This window comes from Portunus trituberculatus, chromosome 49 (assembly GCF_017591435.1).
Source record: "Portunus trituberculatus isolate SZX2019 chromosome 49, ASM1759143v1, whole genome shotgun sequence".
Lineage (NCBI taxonomy): Eukaryota > Metazoa > Arthropoda > Malacostraca > Decapoda > Portunidae > Portunus > Portunus trituberculatus.
Genome location: NC_059303.1, coordinates 8,830,495 through 8,856,087, shown reverse-complemented (window position 1 = coordinate 8,856,087; position 25,593 = coordinate 8,830,495). Strand labels below are relative to the sequence as shown.

At 40.8% G+C, this 25,593-nt stretch overlaps 1 protein-coding gene across 8 annotated transcripts in view; it reads left to right on the top strand.

Moving 5' to 3' along the window:
• LOC123499144 (protein shisa-like-2A) overlaps positions 1–25,593 on the top strand; it is a 242,311-nt gene that overhangs the window by 205,900 nt on the left and 10,818 nt on the right. For 5 of the 8 annotated variants that reach the window (XM_045246808.1, XM_045246807.1, XM_045246809.1 and 2 more), the window contains 4 exons: positions 12,859–13,030; positions 20,688–20,809; positions 22,355–22,460; positions 24,527–24,538. In XM_045246808.1, the coding sequence (XP_045102743.1) occupies positions 12,859–13,030; positions 20,688–20,809; positions 22,355–22,460; positions 24,527–24,538 (412 nt within the window). The remainder of the gene's footprint in view (positions 1–12,858; positions 13,031–20,687; positions 20,810–22,354; positions 22,461–24,526; positions 24,539–25,593) is intronic. The other 3 variants (XM_045246814.1, XM_045246815.1, XM_045246813.1) reach the window with 3 other exon arrangements.

Sequence of the window (25,593 nt, the reverse complement as noted above, 5' to 3'; positions counted from 1 at the left end):
TGCTTTGATGCTTTTTATTTTCCTTGGTCTTCTTCTTCTTCTTCTTCTTCTTCTTCTTCTTCTTCTTCTTCTTCTTCGTCTTCCTCTTACGTGGACTCGACATCTTCCTTTTCATTAAAATTTATCTCTTCCTTTTAAGTTTACTTCACTCTGGTATCTTGGCTTGCTTATCTTCCACCTTCCTCCACTCTCCCTCTTTCTTCCCTCCTTTCCTTCATCCCTCTCTTTCCTCCCTCTCTCTCTCTTTCCTCCTCTTTTTCTTTCTTTCACTGCACACTTTTCCCTTCATATATCTATCTTTCCTTCTACATTTATTTCCCTTCTCTCTCTCTCTCTCTCTCTCTCTCTCTCTCTCTCTCTCTCTCTCTCTCTCTCCTTCCTTATTTCCTCTATTTCCTCACATCTTTAACCCCTTCAGAACCGGGACGCATTTTTACCATGAGTTTGGGTGTGATTAGACGATTTTATTGACATTAGAAGGGTTTGTGGAGATCAGAAGATTAATGGCCACAGTCTTCACTATTTTAATCCCCGACATAAGTTTCAGAAGCTGTACAAAACCACCTAATAGTAAATAGAATGGATATAAAAGCGCGCCATGGTACTGAAGGGGTTTATATCTACCTCCTTTACATTCCTCTCCCTACTTTTCCGTCACTGATATTGCTCCCTGAATTAAGCTCTCCCTTGCTGTAAGTTTCCCCCTATTTTTGTTTCTCCTCACTCCCTTTTCTTCTTTTTTCGTGTCCTCACTTCCCTCACTTTTGTGTATCTCCTCACTCCCTTATCTCCCTCTTCTTTATCCTCTTACTCTCTGATCTCCCTTTTGTGTGTTCTCACTAGCAAATCTCCCTTTTTTTATCCCTTCACTCCCTAATCTCCCTTTTGTGTCTCCTTACTCGTTAATCTCCCTTTATTTGTATGACTTCACTTCCTAATCTCTCTCTTTTATGTCCTTGCTTCCTAATTTTTCTTTTATAAATGTTCTCACTTCCTAATCTTCCTGTTTTGTATCTCATTCCCTAATCTTCCTCTTTTTTGTATCTCCACACTCCCTAGTCTTCCTTTTTAGTACCTATTCTTCCCCTAATCTTCATTTTTTAGTAATGTCTTTAGTACTTTTATCAGGGTTGAGTTAAAAAGTTGCCTGATCGATCCTGACTCCTGTTGTTTTTCAGTGGGTAAGATCTCTCTCTCTCTCTCTCTCTCTCTCTCTCTCTCTCTCTCTCTCTCTCTCTCTCTCTCTCTCTCTCTCTCTCTCTCTCTCTCTCTCTGTGTACAACTGTGTACAACAGTCTTACATCTCTTCCTCTTCGTTTCTATCTCTCCTTTTCCTCTCCTCTCCATTTTCCCGCCTTTACATTTCTCTTTTTTCCCATCTCATACTCTCCATTCCTCTCCTCTCCTTTCCCTATTTTCTCTCTCCCATCCCACTTGTGTTCGCCCGCCCCTCGCCACCCTGCGGTCATCCATCACTCGGTAAACAAACGAAGCTTTATGTTATCCATCCTGTGTTTTGGTCTCGTGTCTCGCACCTCATTACTCTCTGCGCCGTATTCAGAAACGCTTGCCTCTCTCGAAGTGACTATTTTTTAAGACCACAGAGACGATTAGCTGAGTTCTAAAGAGTAGTTTTCCTGTTGGTAATGCAGAAAACTTGTTAAAATGTCACTAGAATTACAGAAACATCCTTAAAAACCCGCGTCACTTAAAGCCTTTTTGAAAATTGTGAAGGTTCAGCGAGGAAGTGTTTCAGAGTATGGGATTTCTTGCTCTCAAGTTTCGTTCGAACCCCACTGCTCCTCTTCTTTCTCTTTCTCCTTTTCCTCTTCTTCTTCTTCCTCTTCTTCCTTCTCCTCTTCTTCCTCCTCCTCGTCTTCGTTGTTGTCCATCGTTTGAAAGTGTGTGGAATTTTGTAGTGTTATTTTATCTCTATGGAATTAAGTACTTTTCAATGATTTTTTCCATTTTCTTGGTTTTTGCTTGTTGTTTTGTTCGGAGTCAATATAAATAAACTTATACTTTTGCCTTTTTAACTTTTTTTTTTCGTTCTGTTTACTGTCTTGTTTTGATTCAGTGTAAATTAGGTATTATTTCTCTCTCTCTCTCTCTCTCTCTCTCTCTCTCTCTCTCTCTCTCTCTCTCTCTCTCTCTTCTTTTCCCCTCTTTTTTTGTCTTTGATCATTATTTTTATATATATTCCTGTCCTTTTGATCTTCCTTCATCATTTCTTCATTCATTATTTTCCTTCCTTCCTTCCAACGTCCTTCCTTCTTCATCTGCCTGTTTTTTTTTTTCCTCGCTTCATCTTTTCCTCCTCCTCCTCCTCCTCCACCTACTTTTTCTTCTTCCTTTGTTATTCTTCATCTTGTTATCCTCTCACTTCTCCTCCAGCTCTTCCTTCTTCTCGTGTTCTGTTTCCTTCCATCCTTCCTACGTCCTTCACTTCTTCATCTACCTGTTTTTTTTTTCTTTCCTCGCTTCATATTTTCCTCCTCTTCCTCCTCCTCCTCCACCTCCTTTTTCTTCTTCCTTTGTTATTCTTCATCTTGTTATCCCCTCAATTCTCCTCCTCCAGCTCTTCTTCCTGCTACTCGTGTTCTGTTTACTCCTCTTCCTCTTCCATCAGCTTCTCGTTTCTCTTATTCCTCTTTCTTCACTCTATTACTCTTCCATCTTTACTTTTCATTTTCTTATCTCCACGTTTGTCTTATGATGGCATCGTTTTCATCCTCTCTTGCGCTACACTTTCCAATCAACTTTTTTAGGGAATGTGGATGTAAAAAGTTGGTATAAGGCAATCAAACTAAGCAACAAAAGACTAGCGAGTTTTCAGAGTACGCCAGAAATGAGAAGAAAAAGGCGAACGTGAGGAGCAAGAGCCGCCCACATAAACACGTATACCCCCCCACACACTCTCTCTCTCTCTCTCTCTCTCTCTCTCTCTCTCTTTCTCTCTCTCCCTCCTTAGACAATGTGATGGATGACTTGTACCAAAAGAAAGGAGTGGTGTCGAAAAAGAATGTGTTTAGGAAGGGGTGTTGTCAGAGATGGTGGCGAGTGTTGTGTGTTGTGCTGGTGAAATGTCAAAGAGTGTTATCGTAAACTTGCTGTCATAAAATGTTTTGGAAATGTTGTTAAAAGTTGTGTAAATAGAAAAAAAAGTATGTTTATGGATTGGTGAAAAATCAAGCGGTTTTTTTTTTTATGTAAGAGGGGAACTGGCCAAGGGCAACAAAAATATAAAAAAAGGCCCACTTAATTGCCAGTCCCCTTGCAGGTCAAAGAGTCAGCCGAAAGAAAGGTACAAATGTCTTGAAACTTCCCTCTTAAAAAAATCAAGTCGTAGGAAGATGAAAATACAGAATCAAAATAAATAAATACCATTACTAAATATAAACCATTACTACTATTACTTTTACTATCACTACTACTGCCATCACCACCATCAATACTGCCACAACTATGCCCATTAATACTTTACCCCCTAACTTTATCAATCCTTCACACCACGACCACGACCATCACCATCACCACCACCACCGCCACCGGACCACATGACCCAAGCGCCACGATCCGTCCAAGGGTGTGACTGGAGAGGACAAAAGTTGCTAACGAGGTAATTACGTAGTCCTCATCAACCTGCTTTCCCCCCACCCCCTTAGCCCACTTGGAGCCCCGGCTGTGGGATATTCTAAGGTGTGAAGTTCCCCTGCGGTTGGAGTCACGGGAAAATCAAACACAAACACACACACACACACACACACACACACACACACACACACACACACACACACACACACACACACACACACACACACAAACAACAACAAAAACAAAACCACAAACACACACAAACAACATAAAGAAACACAAGCAGTAGTAGGCAATAGTGTCAGGTATAAGGTGTTTGCGATATAAGGATCAAGGAGAAGCTTAGGTGGTAGTGGCAGGTCAAGTGCTTTCATGACATCTCGGCCAGTGCTCAGGTCAGGTCAGGTGTAGTTCGGGAAGCTTTACCTTTATATCTGCGCTTCCCTAATGTTTCTATCTTCTTATTCTCCTCCTTCCAACAAGTTCTCCCGCTGACTTTCTCTCTTTTACCATATTTCGTATATTATTTCCTTCTTCTCTTGCTGCAATGATGTATGTAATTATAAATGTGTAAAGAAAGACTGAAGATGTCAAAAGTTGCCACTGCGATGAGCTCTCCGTTAAGAGTCTTCCCAGGTGGTTGGCGCTCCTGAAGAGGCGGCGACGGAGGCAGGTGTGAGGGAGTGAAGCGCGAAGAAGAGAAGAAACGAGGTGCGAGGCGAAGACAACCACAGCAAACAAACCTTCACCAGAATGATGCACATAAAATTTTCTCCCCAGACGTTTTGATGAATGAGTGTTGTCAAAAAAGATAAATACGCGATGAAAGGAGAAGTTAAGCGCGTCTTGTTACCTCTTTCTTCAGCCTCCCTGGAGCGTCACATGCACAGCAACACGTTTTCTTTCACTCTATTTAAAAGCCTCTTGTCGCCCTGTTCTCATGTGTAAATAGAAAAACGTCAACAGCACTCAAGAACTGCGTTACTTGAAAGGCAGCTTAATAGACGTGTCCAAAGAGGGTGCAAGGAGCTCGGTGTTGTAATGTGTGTTGAATGAAACGATTCCAACAAGACGTCAACAGTGCAGTTTATCTCCATCACGGCTCTCAACGCCTTGTTTGTCACTCCAGTCTCACAAAGGCATTCGAGGGGAAGAAACTGTGGTTGCGATTCTTGTTCTTACTTTTACCTTCATTATTTACGAAAGCACTGACATCAACATGGCAGCGAGAGACAGGTGAAGGTAATTCATCAAGAACAGATTAATAAGACTGGTGAACAAGAGGAACATGTATAAATAATGTAGAGAGAAAAAATGTATATAGAAAACTTTGAATAACCTGTTTAAGACACAACATTTTATTTAAGCAACTCTAGACGATATAATCTGAACAAAGTCAACATGAATCACATAATTTTTATCGGAGTGTAAGAGGACTTTTTTTATTTACTGGGCAAGAATAAAGTTACAACCAGTGAAAGGTCTGGAATATCTGGTCACTATTCTCGCTGTCAGTAGTGTGTGTCACGATGATTATACTCTAGTCTTGCGCCAAACCATTGTGTTAAGGGAGAGAGGAACCCGTGATCGCCTTGCCTGTGCTTATTACTGAGAACACAGACGAAGAGATAATGTTCACCTGGGGATGTTATGAACGAGTTGTAGCAAAGAAACAAGTGTGATTAAAGTACTAATAACAATGGTGAATGTTAGCACGCCGTATGTTTCATTTATGCCTCACCTGAACCAATGATTGTTTACTTTTACCTTTATTGGAAAAAAATACAAGAAAATAAATTATTGCAGTCAGTTTTTACCTTCAATCTAAAGCCTATAATCAAAGCCCAAGTGTTAATAAGCTTTTATCTCCCTGAGGCTTCACTCATACTTGTGATCTTTGCCTCTGCCTTCACTAACTCACAAAAAAAGAGGAAATAAAAGGAACGCTTGTAAAAAAGCTGATATTGACATGACATTTAATACCGGGCTCGAGTTATTTTAAGTCGGCAAAGAGCAAAGCAGCTTGCCTGACATGTGCACTGGTGAAGAGCCCCGCACCAGCTGACCTTGTGATGTGATGTGTGTGTTTTTAGAATGAGATGATGATGATGATGATGATGATAGCAGTAGTTGTTGTAGTAATTGTAGTATTAGTATTAGTTTTAATAGTAGTAATTGTAATAGTAGTAGTAGTAGTAGTAGTAGTAGTAGTAGTAGTAGTAGTAGTAGTAATAATAATAGTAATGGTAGCAGCAGTAGTGGTAGTAGCAGCAGCAGTAGCAGTAGTAGCAGTAGTAGCAGTGGTAGTAAGTAATAGTAATAGTAGCAGTAGTGGTGGTAGTGGTGGTGGTGGTAGTGGTGGTGTGGTGGTAGCAGTGGTGGTAGTGGTGGTGTGGTGGTAGCAGCAGTGGTAGCAAGTAGTAATGGTGGTAGTAGTAGTAAGTGGTGGTAGTAGTGAGCAGTAGTAGTAGTGAAGTAGTAGTAGTAGTAGTAGTAGTAGTAGCAGTAGTAGTAGTAGTAGTAGTAATAGTAAAATCAGTAGCAGTAGTAGTAGTAATAATGTAATAATAATGATAATAATAATAATAATAATAATAATAATAATAATAATAATAATAATAATAAGAAGAAGAAGAAGAAGAAGAAGAAAAAGAAGAAGAAAATAACAATAACAATTATAACAATAATAACAACAGCAATAATGATAATGATAGTATTACTTATAACAACAACAACACACACACACACACACACACACACACACACGGCCCGGTAGCTCAGTGGTTAGAGCGCTGGCTTCACAAGTCAGAGGACCGGGGTTCGATTCCCCGGCCGGGTGGAGATATTTGGGTGTGTCTCCTTTCACGTGTAGCCCCTGTTCACCTAGCAGAGAGTAGGTACGGGATGTAAATCGAGGAGTTGTGACCTTGTTGTTCCGGTGTGTGGTGTGTGCCTGGTCTCAGACCTATCCCAAGATCGGAAATATATGAGCTCTGAGCTCGTTCCGTAGGGTAACGTCTGACTGTCTCGTCAGAGACTGCAGCAGATCAAACAGTGAAACACCCGGTAGCTCAGTGGTTAGAGCGCTGGCTTCACAAGCCAGAGGACCGGGGTTCGATTCCCCGGCCGGGTGGAGATATTTGGGTGTGTCTCCTTTCACGTGTAGCCCCTGTTCACCTAGCAGTGAGTAGGTACGGGATGTAAATCGAGGAGTTGTGACCTTGTTGTCCCGGTGTGTGGTGTGTGCCTGGTCTCAGGCCTATCCGAAGATCGTAAATAATGAGCTCTGAGCTCGTTCCGTAGGGTAACGCCTGGCTGTCTCGTCAGAGACTGCAGCAAATCAAACAGTGAAACACACACACACACACACACACACACCTGTTTGTTCCACATTGCACACCTGCAGTTACAACAATGATTTACTCGCCAGGTGTGCGTTTTGTCCTTCTGTTCTATCTCCTTTATTTACTTTTTTCTTCACGGGCATTCTTTTATTCTGTCCTCGCCTCGGTAGCTTTCCTGCGTCCTTCCCGCCTCTTTGTGCCGCCTCGTGCCAGACAAACTTATGTAACTTTGCCCTTTTTCTCACTTTAGTCTTCCTTCTTACTTTCTTGCCTTGTGTTTATCCTACTGCCTTTTTTTTATTCCCTTTCTTACATTGTTCTTTTCCTTTCTCTATTTTTTTCAGTTTTTTTTTTCTTTATCTTTTCTTATTTTTTCTTACTGTCTTTCTTTTCATCTCCTTCATTTTCTCCAATTCTTCTTATATCTATCTTACTGCCTTTTTTAATTCCTTTTCTCACATTGTTCTTTTCCTTTCTTTCTTTTTTTAGTTTCTTTTTTTTTTCTTTTGTTTGTCATTTCTTACTTTTTTTCTTACTTTGTCTTTCTTATTTCGTCTCTTTCTCAATTTTGTCGTCTTTCTTTTCCTCTCCTTCTGTTCCTCCACTTCTTCCTGTCCTCCATCTCTGCTGGTTCTATTTTTACTTCTTCTCTTTCTTCCTTCAATTTGTCCATCCAACCATCTTTTTCATTTCATCTTTTTTTCCTTTTTGTTATCCATCTTTACTAACGTTTTTCTTTCTTTCTTCCTTTCTCTATTAAACCATCCACGTATCATCTACTTCCTTATCAGAGAGAGAGAGAGAGAGAGAGAGAGAGAGAGAGAGAGAGAGAGAGAGAGTTTCCACATCCCTTGTTCATTTTAGGTAGGTATTGCTTTCTCCTTTCCTCTTCCTCTTACTATTTCATTCATTTTTTTCATTTCCTTAATTCGTTTTCTTATATCTTTTATCCTTTCTCTACCCTTTCTATCCAATACCTTGTTTTTTCTTTCTTTATCCTTCATCTTCCCTTTTTTTTCAGCTTTGTCATCTCTTCCCGCTTCTCGTCTTATTTTTTTTAGTCATTCGTGTCATCTTCCTCCTCCTTTTCTTCCTTCTTTCTCTTTTTTTCCCTTCCTTTTATCGTTTCTCATCTATTCACCGGTTTCCTTTTATTCTCTTTTCTTTTCTTTCTTTTTGTCGATCTTGCTTTCATCCTTTCATCTACGTTTTTTGTTTTTCTTTCCTTCCTTTATCCCTACCATTCTTCAATTTATTCATTAGTTCTCTATTCCTTGCTCCCTCATTTTCATCCTCACACCTGCTTCCTTTCTCCTTTTTTCCTCTTTTCTTCCTCCCTTTTTCTTTCCTTGCTTCTGTCCTCCCTTTCTTCCTTTCTGTATTTCCTTCTTCTATTAGTCTCTTTTCTTTCTTCCTTTCTGCCTTATTTTCTTCCTTACATATTTCATCTCACTCCTTTTTTTCTCTTCTTACTCTTTTTCTTTTTACTTGCTTGCTTCCTTTCTTCCTTCCTCTTCTCTCTTTCCTTCTTTAATATATTCATTGGTTTCCTCTATCCCTCCTCCCTCAATTTAATCCTTGCACCTGTTTTCTCTCTTCTTTTCCTTCCCACCTTTCTTCCTCCCAGCCTCAGTTTCATCCTAACACTTACTTTCTACCTGATTCCTTCCTTCCTTCCATCTCTCCCTCCTTTCACACTTACGCCTTACATCCTTCCCTTTCCTGTGCCTTGCCTCAGCCAGCAGAATCTCCAGTCAAGGTTAGGAATTCCCTCTAAATCATCTTTAAGTCGACGTTAGCTTCAGCGCCGAGTAGACAGTGGTGTGTCGATTGTGCCCCTTAGATAAGAGAGATGTGGCCACTTGTATGCGAGCAGGAGGCGGTGGATGAGAGGAGGAGGGCGAAGACGAGGAGGCGCTGTGCTGGTAGAAGCGAGAGATAGTTATTGCTAGCAGGACAGGAAGTACAAGGAACAAGAGAGACAAGGAGGAATGTTAGTTAATGTGGAAGGAGTAGAAGGAATAAGAGAGAATAAGAATGTCACACCGAGATGAGAGAAGGAGAAATTGAAGGAGCAAGAGAGAATAAGATAAGGAAGGAATTGCTGTTAGAAAGAGTAAAGAGAGGATTAGTAGTAAGAGAAGAGAGGAGAGAGATATGGCTGTAATAGAAAGAAAGAAAGAGGTTGAAAGAAAGGAAATAAAGTAATGAGAAGTTAAAGAGACAGAAGATGTGAAGGAAGAGGAATAGAAGGAAAGGGATAAGAGGAAACGAGGAAAGAGGAAGAGGTAGAGAGGTGGAGGAGAAAGAGAAGGAGGAAAAAGAGTTAGGGAGATATAAAAATCAGTAAACGTTATTCTGAACTCACGCATAAATACATACATGGATAAACTTTACATGCATATATCAATAAATTAATGCAAAATATAACTGGGAAATCACATGCATAGATATTCCTTTTAATAGCTGCTGGTGTGTGTGTGTGTGTGTGTGTGTGTGTGTGTGTGTGTGTGTGTGTGTGTGTGTGTGTGTGTGTGTGTGTGTGTGTGTGTGTGTTAATCCCAAAGAGTAATGCCCCGTGACCGCTCTTCGGCGCCTTCCTCATGTTACCATTTCCTCCTGAAGGTGAATGAACTAACACAGCAATTCTTGAGGCAATGTAAACCACTTTTTTTCCTGAATTTCCATAGTTGTATCTGCACAGTGAGGTTGAGATGGACCAGTACACAGATCCTTCCTGCATGAAATGTGAAGTCAAGGCCCATTACTGCATTACTCTATGGCTAAGACACTTTTGACACTAGACAGCACCATAGAGGGTAAACAGAGGTCACTTCAACGATGACTAATGAAAGAAAACTAGAAATATTGAACGAGATGGATCAGTGTACATATAGAGTCATCGTATCAATGCATTACTCTATAGCGAAGACGGTTTTAACACCAGACAGCACCATAGAGGATAAACACGTCATTTCAACGATAACTAATAAACGAAACTGGAAATCCTGAACGAGATGGATCAATGTACATATAAAATCACATCCCATTATTGCATTACTTTATAACGAAGACACTTTAGACATCATAATCCACCATTAAGGATAAACAGAGCTTATTTCAACGATAACTAATTAACGAAAACTGGAAATCCTAAACAAGATAGATCAATACAACCTTCCCTGTATAAGATATAAAGTCACATCCCATTACTGTATCACTCTATAACGTAGACACTTTTAACCCTTCAATATCATGACGCGTTTTCATATTTATTCTAGTTACTATTTGATGATTTTATACAGCTTCAGAAACTTATGTCGGGGATTGAGATAGTGAAGACTGTGACTGTTAATGTTCTGACCTCCATAGATCCTTCCTAATGTCAATAAAATCGTCTAATGAAACCTAAAATTTAAGGTAGAAATGAATCTCAGTACTGAAGGGGTTAACACCAGATAGCACCATAGAGAATAAGTATAGAGATCATTTCAACCATAAGTGATGAAACAAAAGTGGAAGACATGGAGGGTACAGTAAGAAAGTGGGTGGGAGGTGCTATGGGTACTACCAGACCCCCAATGACACTGCATCGATCCCCTGCTGATCTTTATGAGACTGTTATCATAATGAATGCGCATTTAGATTATAGAGTTATGTAGGTTATGAACGAGGAGGAGGAGGAGGAGGAGGAGGAGGAGGAGGAGGAAGGGATGAAAAGTATATGGAGAGGAGAAAGCAAGAAAGAAGACGAGACCATGAAAGAAGAAAGGAAAAGAGAAGTAAGTGGGCAGAAGAAAGCAAGGAAAAGTAAGAAAGACGAAGCCAAGAAGGAAGAGAGGAAAAGAGAAGAGGTACATGGAGAGGAAAAAGCAAGGAAATGTAAGAAAGACTAGACTACGAAGGAAGAGAGGAAAAAAGAACATGGAGAGAAGAAAGCGATGTAAGAAAGACGAAATCAAGAAGTAAAGAGGAAAAGAGGAAAAACTGAAAATAAGAAGATATATAACATGTAAAAAAAATATGAAAGAAGGAAAGAACATTGCACAAAAAATTAAAAGAAAGAGAGAGAGAGAGAGAGAGAGAGAGAGAGAGAGAGAGAGAGAGAGAGAGAGAGAGAGAGAGAGAGAGAGAGAGAGAGGACAAGAATGATGATGACGAGAAGCAGAAAAGTGAAGGAGTACGAAGAAAAAGAAAATGAGGAGTAAGAGGTGTAGCAGGAGGAGGAGGAGGAGGAGGAGAAGAAGAAGAAGGAGGAGATGTGTAGGAGGAGCAAGAGAAGGAGGAGGTAGTGTGGTGGTGATGGTGGTGGTGGTGCTGACGTTGCTGCCCTATTCTTCCTGCCACTTTCCTCCTCCTCCTCCTCCTCCTCCTCCTCCTCCTCCTCCTCCTCCTCCTCCTCCTTCTCCTTCTTCTCTTTCTCCTCCTCAGTAATGAACGTGTCATTCTGCTCCTCACCAGACGGGAAAAAATTACATTCCTCGGTTAGAAATAGCAAAAAAAAGACAAAAGATAAAAAAAAAAACAGAAGAGGACAATAAAGGAAATGATAGCTTCGGAATTAAGTTTCTGATGATAATTACACGTGTTGAAGTAATAGTAGAGAGAGAGAGAGAGAGAGAGAGAGAGAGAGAGAGAGAGAGTGGGGGATGTGACACTCAGACAGACAGACAGAATGAGGCATATGATAATAGAAATGGAATGGGGGCAAAAGAATAGGAAATTTTGAGTGAATTTTGAGCGAAGTGAGACCCAGAATTCAGAGAGAGAGAGAGAGAGAGAGAGAGAGAGAGAGAAATTATGGTTTATTGTTTACGTTTGTGTAAAAAAAACATCGTACATTTATTTTTTAACAAATTTCTTTACGCTTAACGCAATAAGACTTTCATTAACATTTCTTGTGAGAATTTATCAAATCACCTCGACACATTTGCATTTTCTTGAGTTAGTCATTTTTTCTGTGTTTATTTTATTAATCTTCATGTGAATGTGGGCTGATTGCAAACTGAAGTTGTCATTGCTGCTACTACTACTACTACTACTACTACTACTGTTGTTATTACTGACATTACTTCTACTACTACTGTTATTACTACAAGTACTACCACTACTACTATTACTTTTACTATTATCATTACTGTTGTTATTACTGATACTACTACTACTACTACCACTATTGCTGTTGTTACTAGTACTACCACCACCACCACTACAACTGCTACTACTTTTACTACCACCACTAGACTACCACCGCTACTACTGCATCATCACCATTAATACTACCATTATCATTATCATTGTTCTCACTGTTACAACCCTTGCTAAGTCATTCCTACTATTATCAACCAACTCCTTGCCGTTCATTTTCCGTCTCTCACACGTCTATCTCCGTTCACGTCTCCGTCAGTCCCTACTCTCTAGTCCCCAAGATAAGCATAATCCCGTTGAATATTTCATGTTCGCTCTAAATTCGTGTGTTCTACCCTGCCATCAGAAGAGGTGTGGAGTCAGGCATTTCTCCCACGCTTTTATCGAACTGTCACTACAAAGAGTGATGTATGGTAGTGCTTCTCTCTCTCTCTCTCTCTCTCTCTCTCTCTCTCTCTCTCTCCCTCTCTCTCTCGCTCCGGTATCGCTTTTATTCTCATCCCTTTCCTTCCTTCATTTATATGTAGACTCCACTCATATCCCTCTTCTCCTTTACCACCGTCTCTCTCTCTCTCTCTCTCTCTCTCTCTCTCTCTCTCTCTCTCTCTCACCTGTCAGAAGCACTATCACCTTTTACTCCTACGCTGCATCTTTCTCAGTCCCACATATGTGCCTCCCTGTCGTCACACACACACACACACACACACACACACACACACACACTACCTTGGCCTCCTCTCATGTCCCTCTCTCTCTCTCTCTTCCCTTGCAGTGCTGGGCGAGGAGTACTGCTCTGGTTACATCGACACGTTCGGCAAGTGGAGCAATGGGTTCCCCTGCCCGAGACAAGACAATGACCATCCCGTGTACTGCTGCGGCACAGACAACTACAAGTACTGCTGTAATAAGAGGGACATGCACGCTCTCTCCCATGATATCCCGCAGTAAGTAGCTCGTTGTTTTTCAGTTTCTTTGACAGTGTGTGTGTGTGTGTGTGTGTGTGTGTGTGTGTGTGTGTGTGTGTGTGTGTGTGTGTGTGTGTGCGCGTGTGTAATGGTGTTGATGGATTGATAGAAAGATAGGTAGATGAATGGTACAATAGATGAATAGATAGATAGATAAGTAAATTGATTGACTGATTTTCTAAAAAGGTAGATAATAACTTAGCATATTAATAGATAAGAGAGAGAGAGAGAGAGAGAGAGAGAGGACAGCCTTGCATCTATCATTATATTAAACTTTTTCTAGGTAGCATTAGGTGTGTGTGTGTGTTTGATCTGCTGCAGTCTCTGACGAGGCAGCCAGACGTTACCCTACGGAACGAGCTCAGAGCTCATTATTTCCGATCTTCGGATAGGCCTGAGACCAGGCACACACCACACACCGGGACAACAAGGTCACAACTCCTCGATTTACATCCCGTACCTACTCACTGCTAGGTGAACAGGGGCTACACATGAAAGGAGACACACCCAAATATCTCCACCCGGCCGGGGAATCGAACCCCGGTCCTCTGGCTTGTGAAGCCAGCGCTCTAACCACTGAGCTACCGGGCCGTACCACTGAGCTACCGGGCCGTGTGTGTGTGTGTGTGTGTGTGTGTGTGTGTGTGTGTGTGTGTGTGTGTGTGTGTGTGTGTGTGTGTGTGTGTGTGTGTGTGTGTGTGTGTGTGTGTGTAGGTAGGTATGTACGTACGTAGGTGACCCCCCTGAACAGCCACGACTACAACTGACTTCAAGAATTTCCCTCGCGTTGGCAAAAAAGTGACCAGATGTTCTAGGAAATATAGATGGGATGTGACAGCTCGGATAATTGAGGGAAACTCGCGAAAATATATGTGACGTGGGATTTTATTGACTGAGACCTTTGGGTACGGGAAAATAGGACTCTAATTTTAGAACGTCTGAGTCCTTCCCTGCTCGTGCCCTTGCCCTGGACACGAGAGTAGTCCATGTAGTGCCATTTTAGTAAGTTAGATTAAGTTCTGGTGTAAAATGATGAGGTTTTATTTATTTTAGTGTGTTTTCATTCATACTATCATCAGTTTTATTGGTATTGCCACTATCAGTCTTATCACTACTTGTATTGTACAGGCAAGTTGGAGTAGGAGAGGTGGAGGAAAAGACAGGTGGAAGGAGTCGAGTTCACTTTCCGACCACTCCATTCTCCCACTCCATTATTTGTATTGCTATCGTCATTCTTATTGTCATTTTATTGCCATTACCGTCTTTCACCTACTTTTTGTCTCTCTCTTTAATGTTACTCAGATGTTCAACGGTGCCTCACTTACATCAAGGGAGGAACTGAGTCATGTAACCTTAATCTCTTCAGTACCATGACGTGTTTCCATATTTATTCTGCTTACTACTTGGTGATTTTATACAGCTTTAGAAACTTACTTGGGAATTAAAACAGTGAAATCTCTGGCCTATAATCTTCTGACCTCCATAGACGCTTCCTAATGTAAATAGAATCGTCTAATCGTACATAAATCTCGAGGTAAAAATGCGTCCCTGTAATGAAGGGGTTAAGAGTGAAATGGTGTCTTTTGGTGATTTATGAAGGAAGTTAAAAGTTACTGTTATAGTGGTTAGGTTGAATGAATGAGAAGAAAAGGATAATCTCTCTCACCCTCTTTCTCTCTTTCTCTTTCGGCCTGAATCCTCAAAAAGACGAAATATAAAAGAGAAAAGTCAGTTAATCTCTCCGCCACTAGCTCGTCCCAGTCTCACGTAGCGCCGGGAACTGGACACCTGGAAACCCGCCTCGCCCTCCCACTGTCACTCATCCCTCAAGGTGCCTAGACGCCTTGTACCCGCTGTCTGCCTCCCCTGCTCGGAATCTTGTCAATGTGTACCCTGATCGGATTATCTTGAAAGGCGACTTATACATTGTGGTTAGAATGAAGGGAAAAAATGAAGTACAAATCAGGAAGCTTAGCTCAGCATTTAGTTTTTCCTGTAAGGCAAGAGTACGTACATTTGTAAAAGCAACACATCAGTGATTGAAGGGATAAAAAAAGTAGAGATAAGAACAGAACAACATGGGGTTTAGGAAGCTGATGGACACCTTGACTATAATTCAGGATGGAAGGAAACAAAGCAGGCAGTGTAGGACATGAGCAAAACCCGTCCAGCGTCGCACAGATAACAGGTGAACACTCCGCTACCCCGTGTCACTCTGAACCAAAGTAGGGAGAAAAAGAAAACGACATGGTGAGGTTGGAGACTTGCTGGGATGGCGCGGAATACACAATGATGATGATGATGATGATGATGATGATGATGATGATGATGGTGATGGTGATGGTACACGTGGATTGGTTTAGGTACACTTCACTCATACCCCTCGTGTCCTGTATTGTCGTCTCTCTCTCTCTCTCTCTCTCTCTCTCTCTCTCTCTCTCTCTCTCTCTCTCTCTCTCTCTCCATCAGAAATATAATAATCACATACACCAAAAATACGTAAAAAATAAATTATCCAGAAATTGTTGGCATTTCTAACTTATCTGGAGTAAAACGATCGAAAAATTACCCGCTGAACACTTTGAAAAACGAGAGATTATAGCGCAGAAAAATGACGTCAATAAAAAAAAGTAGTTTTATCCATTACAGTTTTGTGGATAACGTGAAGGACTCCATGTGTGTGTGTGTGTGTGTGTGTGTGTGTGTGTGTGTGTGTGTGTGTGTGTAGTCTTAATCCTTCAATACATCATCTAAATTTACCTGTGTGTGTGTGTGTGTGTGTGTGTGTGTGTGTGTGTGTGTGTGTGTGTGTGTGTGTGTGTGTGTGTGTGTGTCTTGATCCTTCAATACATCATCTGAATTTACCTTACTACTTCATTATAGATATTCATTTAAGACTAATTTTGGGCAGGTCTAAAGATACTAACAGCGTCACACTTTACGTTCAATTAATCTTTTGCTTACCATCACAATATATTTTTCCTCTAATTGCGAAATATACATTAAATTTTGCAGGACCAATAACAATAAAGATCACGCAGTTACGAATGTATGGCGGTGATCCATCAGTGCTCGACGGGCTCACTCGTGTTGGATTTCGCTGCTTTTTCGGTTCCGTTTCCGGTGAACAAACTGTACTACTGATGGAGGTGGCTGGTAGTGGAGGTGGTGGCAGTGGTGGTGATAGTGGTAGTGGTGGTGGTAGTAAAGTAGTAGTGGTGGTGGTGTTTAACCTTTCAGTACCATGACGCATTTTCATATTCATTCTGATTACTATTTGGTGATTCTACACAGCTTCAGAAACTTATGTGGGAATTAAAACAGTGAAGACTCTGGCCATCAATCTTCTGACCTTCATAGATCCTTCCTAAGGTCAATAAAATGGTCCAATCATATCCCTAATTTATGGTAAAAATATGTCCCATTACTGAAGAGGTTAAGCAATCACACCCAAAGAACAGATAATCTATATTTTGATCTAATCTGCAAAAAAAGTCGCCGTGGTACAGTGGAACCATGCGTGCTTTGGGGTTCGAGGGGTCTCCAAGCGCACGGGTTCGAATCCTGTCCACGGTCCGAGTGTAGGTTGGGCTTCCTCACTCGAGGCAACGGTTTCCTAGCGGGTGGGCTTTGAGATAGGAGGTACCCCAAAAAGTATCCCCTTTAGCCCATAAATTCCCGTGAAAAGCCCACATGGTATAAAAAAAAAAATCTACATAATCTAAATATCGACACCCCTCCTGTTGTCCTCCCATGTCCCGTGTTCAAAAACGCTCTTCTCTCACAACGACTATTTTGCAAGGCCACAGAGATGACTAGTACGGTTTTCGATAGTGTCTCTCCAGTTAATAGTGGAGAAATCTTGTCACTCTGCATCTAGAAACGTAAAAACATCTTTAAAAAAAACTCGTACAAATTGCAATAAACCGTTTTGAAATATTGGAAGTAAAGCATAGGCGTGTTTGAGAATACGAGTCATGTCTCCTCCCTTCCCCTCGTCCAGCACACTTCAGCTTTTATCCATAGCAGGAGAAATAAACGTCAAAAACACCCTTTAGGAACGCTGGTGCTCACCCTCATGCAGCCTCACTCCCTCTCAGATAGTGTTCTCATTTCCCTGCTGGCAAGAAAGCCCTTCATCCACTCTCGCCAAGAACCCTTTCCTCATCTCCCTCGCGGCTTGCACACTAATCCGCCGCGTGATGCACGGTCGCTCGCTCCAAAACGTTCTTAAAGTCTAAATCAACGCAAGCATCCCAACCATCTTCCCCCTCCGCCGCTATGCCTGAGACGCCAAGTGTGTGTGTGTGTGTGTGTGTGTGTGTGTGTGTGTGTGTGTGTGTGTGTGTGTGTGTGTGTGTGTGTGTGTGTGTGTGATTTGCCGCTCTTCGTCCGTCATGTCTGTCCCTATCTGTTTACTTCTCTCTCTCTCTCTCTCTCTCTCTCTCTCTCTCTCTCTCTCTCTCTCTCTCTCTCTCTCTCTCTCTCTCTCTCTCTCTCTCTCTCTCTCTCTCGTCCATACACCACAAGGTCAATAATCGACTCTGCTCTCAAATGGTTACCAGGAGAGCGAGTGGCAGGTGTCTCCTTCTCACCTGTCCACATAGAGAGACGCTGAATTGAACCCTTTGCAATACACACCAACCCTGCCATTTCAATATTAGCATCGGTATTATAGGCAGCGATGTATGTAGCAGCGTCTCTGGGTACGTTAGGAATTCACTCTCCACATTATTATTAGCGTCTGCTTGAAATTTGCTGTTCCCTGATCTCTCGCTTCTAAAAATAGCAAGCAGTGAGGGCCGCGTTCCGTGAAATTCTTGTTGTGATGTATTTTTCCCTCTCCGAGACTTTGGGGAAATAAACAGACAGGCATTCAAGCGTATTTTCAAAGGCACCCTCACAAACGCCTCCCTCGCCAGCAGCTTCGGCAGTACAGAAGGGAGGAGGAAGGGCTGGCTGGCTATTCTTCCCTTTCTTCCCTCCTTCCTTCCCTCTTACGTGACTCATTCATCCTTGTTGACATTGCTGGAGTGTAAAGGGTCTCAGGGGCCAAAGCAGGGTTATTAGAAGGAGTGTATACTTGTACGACCTGTGTGTTAATCCCTACTTTTATGTGTGTTTTTTTTTTCATTGTTAAATCCATATTATGTCTTGCCTTGGTTTCTCTCGTTTCTCTGTTCATTCTTCCCCCTTTCTCCTTCTGTTTTTTCTTCACTGTGTTATTAAGAGGGTTGTATCATACTTTCACATCTTTTTTTATGTTTCTGTTCCGACATTAATTCATTCACATCATATTTACTTGGTTTCTCTTTCTTTTCCTTCATTTTGGCTATCTTCCTCCTCTTCTCTCTTCCTTTATCAGTTTCTTCGTACCACATAAAGTCCGTTCTATTTCTATTTTTCCCTTCTCTCTTCTTGTCTTCCCTTCTCTCTTCGTTCATCAGTTTCTTCGTACCACATAAAGTCCGTTCTTCTTGTCTTCCCTTCTCTTGCCTCTTCCTTTACTCTCCTCCCCTCATCCACTCCCTCACCGCCTGATTAGGAGGAATGTAGCATGCCGCGTGACTTGTTTGTAAATCCCCCGTTTTGCTCGTCTTTCCTACATCAATATCGTGTAAGCTTTTGTATTCCCTTATCTGGTGTTTCCTTCCCTTTCTCCTCCTTCCATCATCACCTACGCTGCCACATTAGAAGGAATTGTAATCGTATCTGTTTACTTTCTATCAATATATCTCGTTTTGTGTTTTTTTTTCATGTGTTACCTTATTTCTTGTCTTCCCCCTTGTCTCTCCCTTCGCTCCTTTCCGCTCCTTCTATTTACCCTCCACTTGTTGAATTATCAGTGTGGGTGTGAAAAATATAAACTTACAGCTAAATCTCTGGTTTCATACAGTTTTCACACTAGTTTCCTTATTACTTCTTATTTGTTTTTTTTTTCTCTTTTTCTTTCCGTCTCCCTTTCTTCAACTTCCTCTCATTTACTCCCAGTCATCCATTTATCAGAGGTGGATGTGGAGGAGAAAAATTTACAGCTATGTCTCTCTTTTCGTGCAGTTTATTCACATCATTTGCCTGTTAATTATTCTCTCTCTCTCTCTCTCTCTCTCTCTCTCTCTCTCTCTCTCTCTCTCTCTCTCTCTCTCTCTCTCTCTCTCTCTCTCTCTCTCTCTCTCTCTTCTCTCCCTTTTTCATTCTCCTTCCACTTACTCCCCACTTCTGAACTTGTGACAGGTGGATGTGGAAGAATAAAAACATACCCAAATCTCTCGTTTCTTGCAATTTTATAACATCAGTTTCGTGTTATTTCTTATCCTCTCTCTCTCTCTCTCTCTCTCTCTCTCTCTCTCTCTCTCTCTCTCTCTCTCTCTCTCTCTCTCTCTCTCTCTTCATCTCTCCATCCTCCCTCCATCACTCCTTCACTTTCTGAGCTCTCCAGGGCAGGCCGGAGTTCAAAACGAAGTGTGCAGAAGCCTTGCTGAGTAATCTGGTTTTCCACACCGAAAGTTTGTTGTTTATTTTTTTCTCCATGGCTAGTTAGTCTTTTTGGGCTTCCGCCTTATTACTGATCCCAGGCAGCGCGCTCTACAAGTTCCCGACACGCCCGTGAATAAAAAAGTTAACTCGCGTCCCTCCTTGCACTGAGAGGCACGAAGGAGAATGCTAAAACAGGGAGCAGCGAGAGAGGGAAAATTATCATCATAGTCTTACAAAGTTCGTGTCGTCCTCTGCTTGAAATCTGCTCCCTGATTACCACGTGTCCCTGATCTTCCTTTGCTCTCGACTTTTTTTGTTCTTCTGTATTGTGTTTTTTTTTTTTTTTTTTCGGTTTTGTTCTTGTTCTGTTTCCTTGTTTTCCTCGTATTTTCTTGATCTTCTTTTGTTCTCTACTTATTGTTTTATTGTGTTTTTCTGTTTTGTTGTGTTTTTTGTTCTGTTTCTTGGTGTTTTCTTGTTTTTGATGTGTTTTTCTTTATTTTCCTCGTATTTCCTTCATCTTCTTTTGTTCTCTACTTATTTTTATTTTTTATTGTGTTTTTCTATGTTTCTTAGTGTTCTTATTCTGTTTCTTGTTTTTATTCCTGTTTTTATGTGTTTTTTCTTTATGTGTTCTCGTTCCGTTGTGTTTTTGTTTGTTTCGTTGTACTCTGTTTCTGTTTTTCCTTGTAATTTCTGTTTTTGTTTCGTTTTCTTGCTTTTCTTTCTTATGTGTGTATGTCTTTGTAGTTTTCCTTCTGTTTCCTTCTACTTTCTCTCGTTTTTTTTACTTTTCTTTGTTTTTATATCTATTTTTCTTTCTACTGTGTCTCTTTGTACTTTTCTTTGGATATTCTTCTTTTTCTACATTTTTCTACATTTTTCTTCTTATTTTGTCTTGTTTTCCTCACACTTTTGTATTTCTCCCATGTGTTTTCTTTGTACTTTCTCTTTTCTCTTCCTATTTTCCTTTTATATCTCCTCACTCTTCTTTCCCCATTTCCAAGTACTTTTTCTATGATTTTCTCTGTCTTTCCTTCTCATTTCCCTCGTACTCTACTTTCCTTCATAATTTTTCCTTCCCATTCCCTTGTATTTCCCTCAAGTTTCTCTTAAAATAATACTCTCCTATAACTTTTCTGTGTTTCCTCTCCATCAGGCTGCCTCTGGTCCTCGGGGTGGTGTTTGGAGTAGCAGTGGCCATCATCGTCATCGTGGTGGTGTCCTGCTTTCACTGCTCTTGCTGCCTACTCTACAAGAAAAGGCAGCCCACTAATGGAGGTAAGCAGGGGAATCCACTTAAGGCTCCTTTTTTTCTCTCCTTTTTCCTCTTTTTCCTTTTTTTTAACTGCGCCATCCTTTTTTCTATTTCTTCCTCCTTTTTTTTTTTTTAACTCTAAGCCTATTATTTTTTTGTGTATGTGTGTCTGTGTGTGTGTGTGGTAGCTAGCCATCCAGTCAGTCAGTCAGTGAGCTACATATTCATCCAGTTAGCTATACAGACACTCAGTCATACTAGTAGTCAAACAACACATCAGGCATTCAGGTCACCAGTTAGTCCAGTCATGCAGTGAACAGTTAGACACACATTCACCCAGTCATACAGCCAGTCAGTCAGTCATGTCATTCTGCAATCAATCTATCAGTCAGTCATACGGTCATACTCTAGGTCAACCAGTCAAGTAGTCAGTCAAGTCAACATGTCAGAGCGTTAGGTAATGAGTCAGTTAACCACACTCTTTTCCAGTCAGCCATATAATCATACAGTCAGTCATTGTTACCCAGCCACTACCCAATCAGTCAGTCAGATGATTAACTAGTAAGACACACCCTCATCCACCTAGCCAGTCATCCACTTTTTTGTATATCCACTCATTCATCTGCAAACCCAACCAGTCACCCATACATCCAGCCAGTCATCCATACATCCAACCAGTCATCCATACATCCAATAAGTCATTCACCCATTTTTTTCATACATTCAATCAGTTATCCACTCATTCTTCTAAACATTCCATCATTTATCCAGTTAGTATTCGCGTCTCTTCATTCATAGTCTAGTTAGTTAGACAGTTTATCCACTCACCCAGCTCATCCATCCATCCAATCCACTCTGTCATCCACTTATGAGGTATTGGCTTAAGAGTGGAGGTTGTGTGGTATGTGGTTCAGTTTTGATATGTCTGGAAGTGGTATGTCTGTCTTTTTCTTTCTATTTCCTTTTTTTTCTCCTTTTTTTCTTCTTCTCCTTCTCCTTCTTTTTTCTTCTTCTCCTTCTTCTTCTACTTCTTTGTCTCCGTTTTGCGTGAGAGTAAAATAAATTGTTTGGGAAAGTTTACAAAAGGATGTTTATGCATGTTTTTTTCTGTGTATCTATTTGTTTGCCTGTGTCTGTGTGTGTGTCTGTATCTGTGTTTGTTTTGTCTCATTTACTCTTATCGTGGTTGTTTTTTTCTGCCTGTTTGTTCGTTAATGTGTTTTTTTTTCCAGTGTTTGTGATTGTTATGTTTGTTTTTGTGTCTCGTCTTAAGCCAATGTCTCTTTGTCACTGTTCGTTTGTTGGTTTGTCTCTATTTTTTTTCCTGTCTGTTTGTCTCTGGTTTATCTGTCTGTCTGTCTGTCTGTCTGTCTGTGAGTCTGTCTGCCTATCTGTCTTCTGCTTTGAGTACTAGTCAGTCTGTCTGTCTGTCTGTCATTCTCCCTGTATGTCTATCAGTCTATCTGTCTGTCTTGCCGTCTATCTGTTTTCATGTCTGTTCCTCTCTCTCTCTCTCTCTCTCTCTCTCTCTCTCTCTCTCTCTCTCTGACAGCCCCTCCTCCCTCCAGGTCCTCTCTACCAGATGCACTGTCCCTCCACAGCCTCCGGAGTTGCCAACATGTACAGCTTCTCCGGCACCACCACGCCCTCAGAGACTCCAAGGTCACTCTCAAGGTCAGTGGCGGGTCATACTAGGTCAGCGAGAGAGAGAGAGAGAGAGAGAGAGAGAGAGAGAGAGAGAGAGAGAATGTTAAGTTTACGTGTGTGTGTGTGTGTGTGTGTGTGTGTGTGTGTGTGTGTGTGTGAGCAGTTCTGAACCGCTAACTTTCTGTCCGTCTGTCTGTCTGTTTCGCTTTTGCCTCCCAGTCTGTCTGTTTACTTGCTTGTTTTTCTGACTTTCTTCCTCCGTCTGTCTGTCTGTCTGTTCCCTCCCTCCTCACCGCCAACCAATTTTCTCTCTCTCTCTCTCTCTCTCTCTCTCTCTCTCTCTCTCTCTCTCTCTCTCTCTCTCTCTCTGATAGAAGAAGAACTCATTATGTTCCCTTAATTGCAAAGGGAATCTTCCTCTTTTGCATTAACCTTTACCAAGTATTTTTGAAGGAAAGTTTTCTAAGATTTGTCTTTAATCAAGTCCCTTTTTTCCTTTCTTTTTTTCTTTTAAAGTGAATTTTTTTTCCAATATTTCATGGTCTCCTCTGCCTCTTCTCTTTTTCCTTTTTTTTTTTGCCTTGTTTTCATTCTGGTAGACATTTTTGTTTTGTTTTTATATCTTTTTTTTTTATTTTGTGTTCTCTTTCTCTCGTCTATATTTTTTTCGATTTTTTTTTCTTTCCTTTCTTTTTTATCGCTTTTTATTTCCACGTCAATCAAATCTTTCCTCTCCCTTTGCCTTGTTGATTTATTTGTGTTCTTCATGTGTCATTTCAAGCCGAATCTCTTTCCATTTTCGCTTTTCTATTTGCCTTCATTCCATCATATCATTTCTATTCACGCACGTTTTCATGAGTTAAATATTAGCAGTGTAGACGAACATTTCCTCTCCTCTCTTTTATATTTCGTTTTCATTTCACAGTTTCATTTCATAAGTGGAAGCATCATCTTTTATAATCTCTCCATTTCTCCTTGGGTTCCTCCTTTCCTCCCTCTTCTCTCCCATTGTCCTCTTTCCTCCCTTCCTTCCTCCCTCCCTCCCTCTTTCGTCAATCTTTCTCCTCTGTATCTCATTGTTGAGCCTTTTTATTCCTTCCTTCCTTCCTTCCTTCCTTCCTTCCTTCCTTCCTTCCTTCCTTCCTTCCTTCCTTTCTTCTTTTCCTCCTTACTGCAGAGTTGCGCTATTCCTTCCTCTTATCTTCCTCCTCCATTACGATTTCTTTCTTACTTTCTCGTATTAAATCTTGTCTTCCTTGTTTATTTTCTCTCTCTCTCTCTCTCTCTCTCTCTCTCTCTCTCTCTCTCTCTCTCTCTCTCTCTCTCTCTCTCTCTCTCTCTCTCTCTCTCTCTCTCTCTCTCTCCTCCTCCTCCTCCTCCTCCTCCTCCTCCTCCTTCTCCTCCTGCTCCTCCTTTTTATACTCCACCTCATGACCTTACATAGCCTTTCTCCCTCGCCTGACCCCCTAAGAGTGCCCCCATGACCCATAACACACCCAGGTCACGTTGCCCGGCCCATAATCCCCCAACCCGCGTCATCACTACAGAATTGCCTTCCTTCTACTAAATATTGTGGAATCGTTTGGCTGGTTCATTCTTGCATTAGTGTGATTTTTTTTTCCTTTCGCTCTAGTTTCTTTTTTTTTCTAATCCTTTTATGTGTTTTGTGTTTTTTTTTGTCTGTGTGTGTTTTGTGTGTTTTGTTGTTGTTAGTGTTAGTAAGTTAGTTTTTTATTGGTAGGAGTAGTACAAGTAGTAGTAGTTTGAGTGGTAGTAGTAGTAGTAGTAATGATAATAGTTTAAGTAGCATTTATTTCTGTATTAATTTATCATTTTCCATCATTGATATTTTTTTTCTGTATTGTTCTTCAGTTGTAACGTAGACAAGTATGACCACTGTTGCCTCGTTATTAACTGTTTTATATTTATTGATCTTTTTTTCAATGTGCCATTTTCTCTCTCCCAGTTGAAACGTATCCTCTACATTTATTCTTTGCTGTTGTCGATTTTGTATGTAACTTTTTTATTTTGCTTATTCCTGCTAATCATTTTATTGTATTAAATGTGCTTGTTTTTCTTCTTTTCTTCCGCAGAGCTTCATCGAGGTCAGTATCTTTCCTTTCTGTTATTTTCTTGCACTTCATTCTTGCGTTACTGAAAAGTTATATTTTTATTTGCACGTTGTTGACATCAGCGTATTACAGTGTGTTGTTGTGTGTCGCTTTAAATCCAAGTTATGTATTTGTTTTCATTATCACAACGTTAAAGAATTCATGCAACACGTTCAGTCATTTATATTTTACTCTATATTTATTCAGATGTGTGTTTTAGTATTTTTTTTTTCGCTTGAAGTTCATAGTTACGTTGTACTTTTGCAACACATTTCAACAAAGGTGTGTAAAAGAGACGGAAGTACTGCAATTTAACACACACACACACACACACACACACACACACACACACACACACACACACACACACACACACACATACACATACACATAAAGTCGTTCTTTCATATATTTTCCATTACCGTGCCTTTCTACCTTTCTATACCTGCCCCATCTTACAACCACTTCATATTCATCCTTTCTACCTGTGTCATGTGTGTCATTTCATCCAAATCACTCCCTTACCACTCACGTCTCACTCCACCACTCTAACTCTCCACCATGCTACGCTCTTTATAGTTTGAATCATTCTACTGCTCTTGAGTACCATACCGAGTTTCCATGTTCATTCTGCTGACTGCTTGATGATTTTGTACAGCTTCAGAAATTTTGTGAGGGATTAAAGTAGTGAAGACTGTCTTTATTAATCTTCTAACCTCCATAGACTCTTCCTAATGTCAATAAAATGATCTAATCGTACACAAATCTCACGGTAAAAATGTGTCCCAGTATTGAAGAGGTTAACCCTGCCACTTTGTCTTCTGTTACTGAGCATTTGTACCAATCCCACATCTGCCCAAATTGTACTTGGCTCTTTAAGGAGACTGGCAACTAAGTGAGCATTTTTTTCTTTATATTTTTTTACCCTTGGCCAATCCTCCTCTCTTTCATAAAAACAAAAACAAAAAAAATCATTCTCTTCTAACAATCACTTCATAGCTACTTATATCCACCACTGTACCATTTATGTGATCCCTATAGACACTACT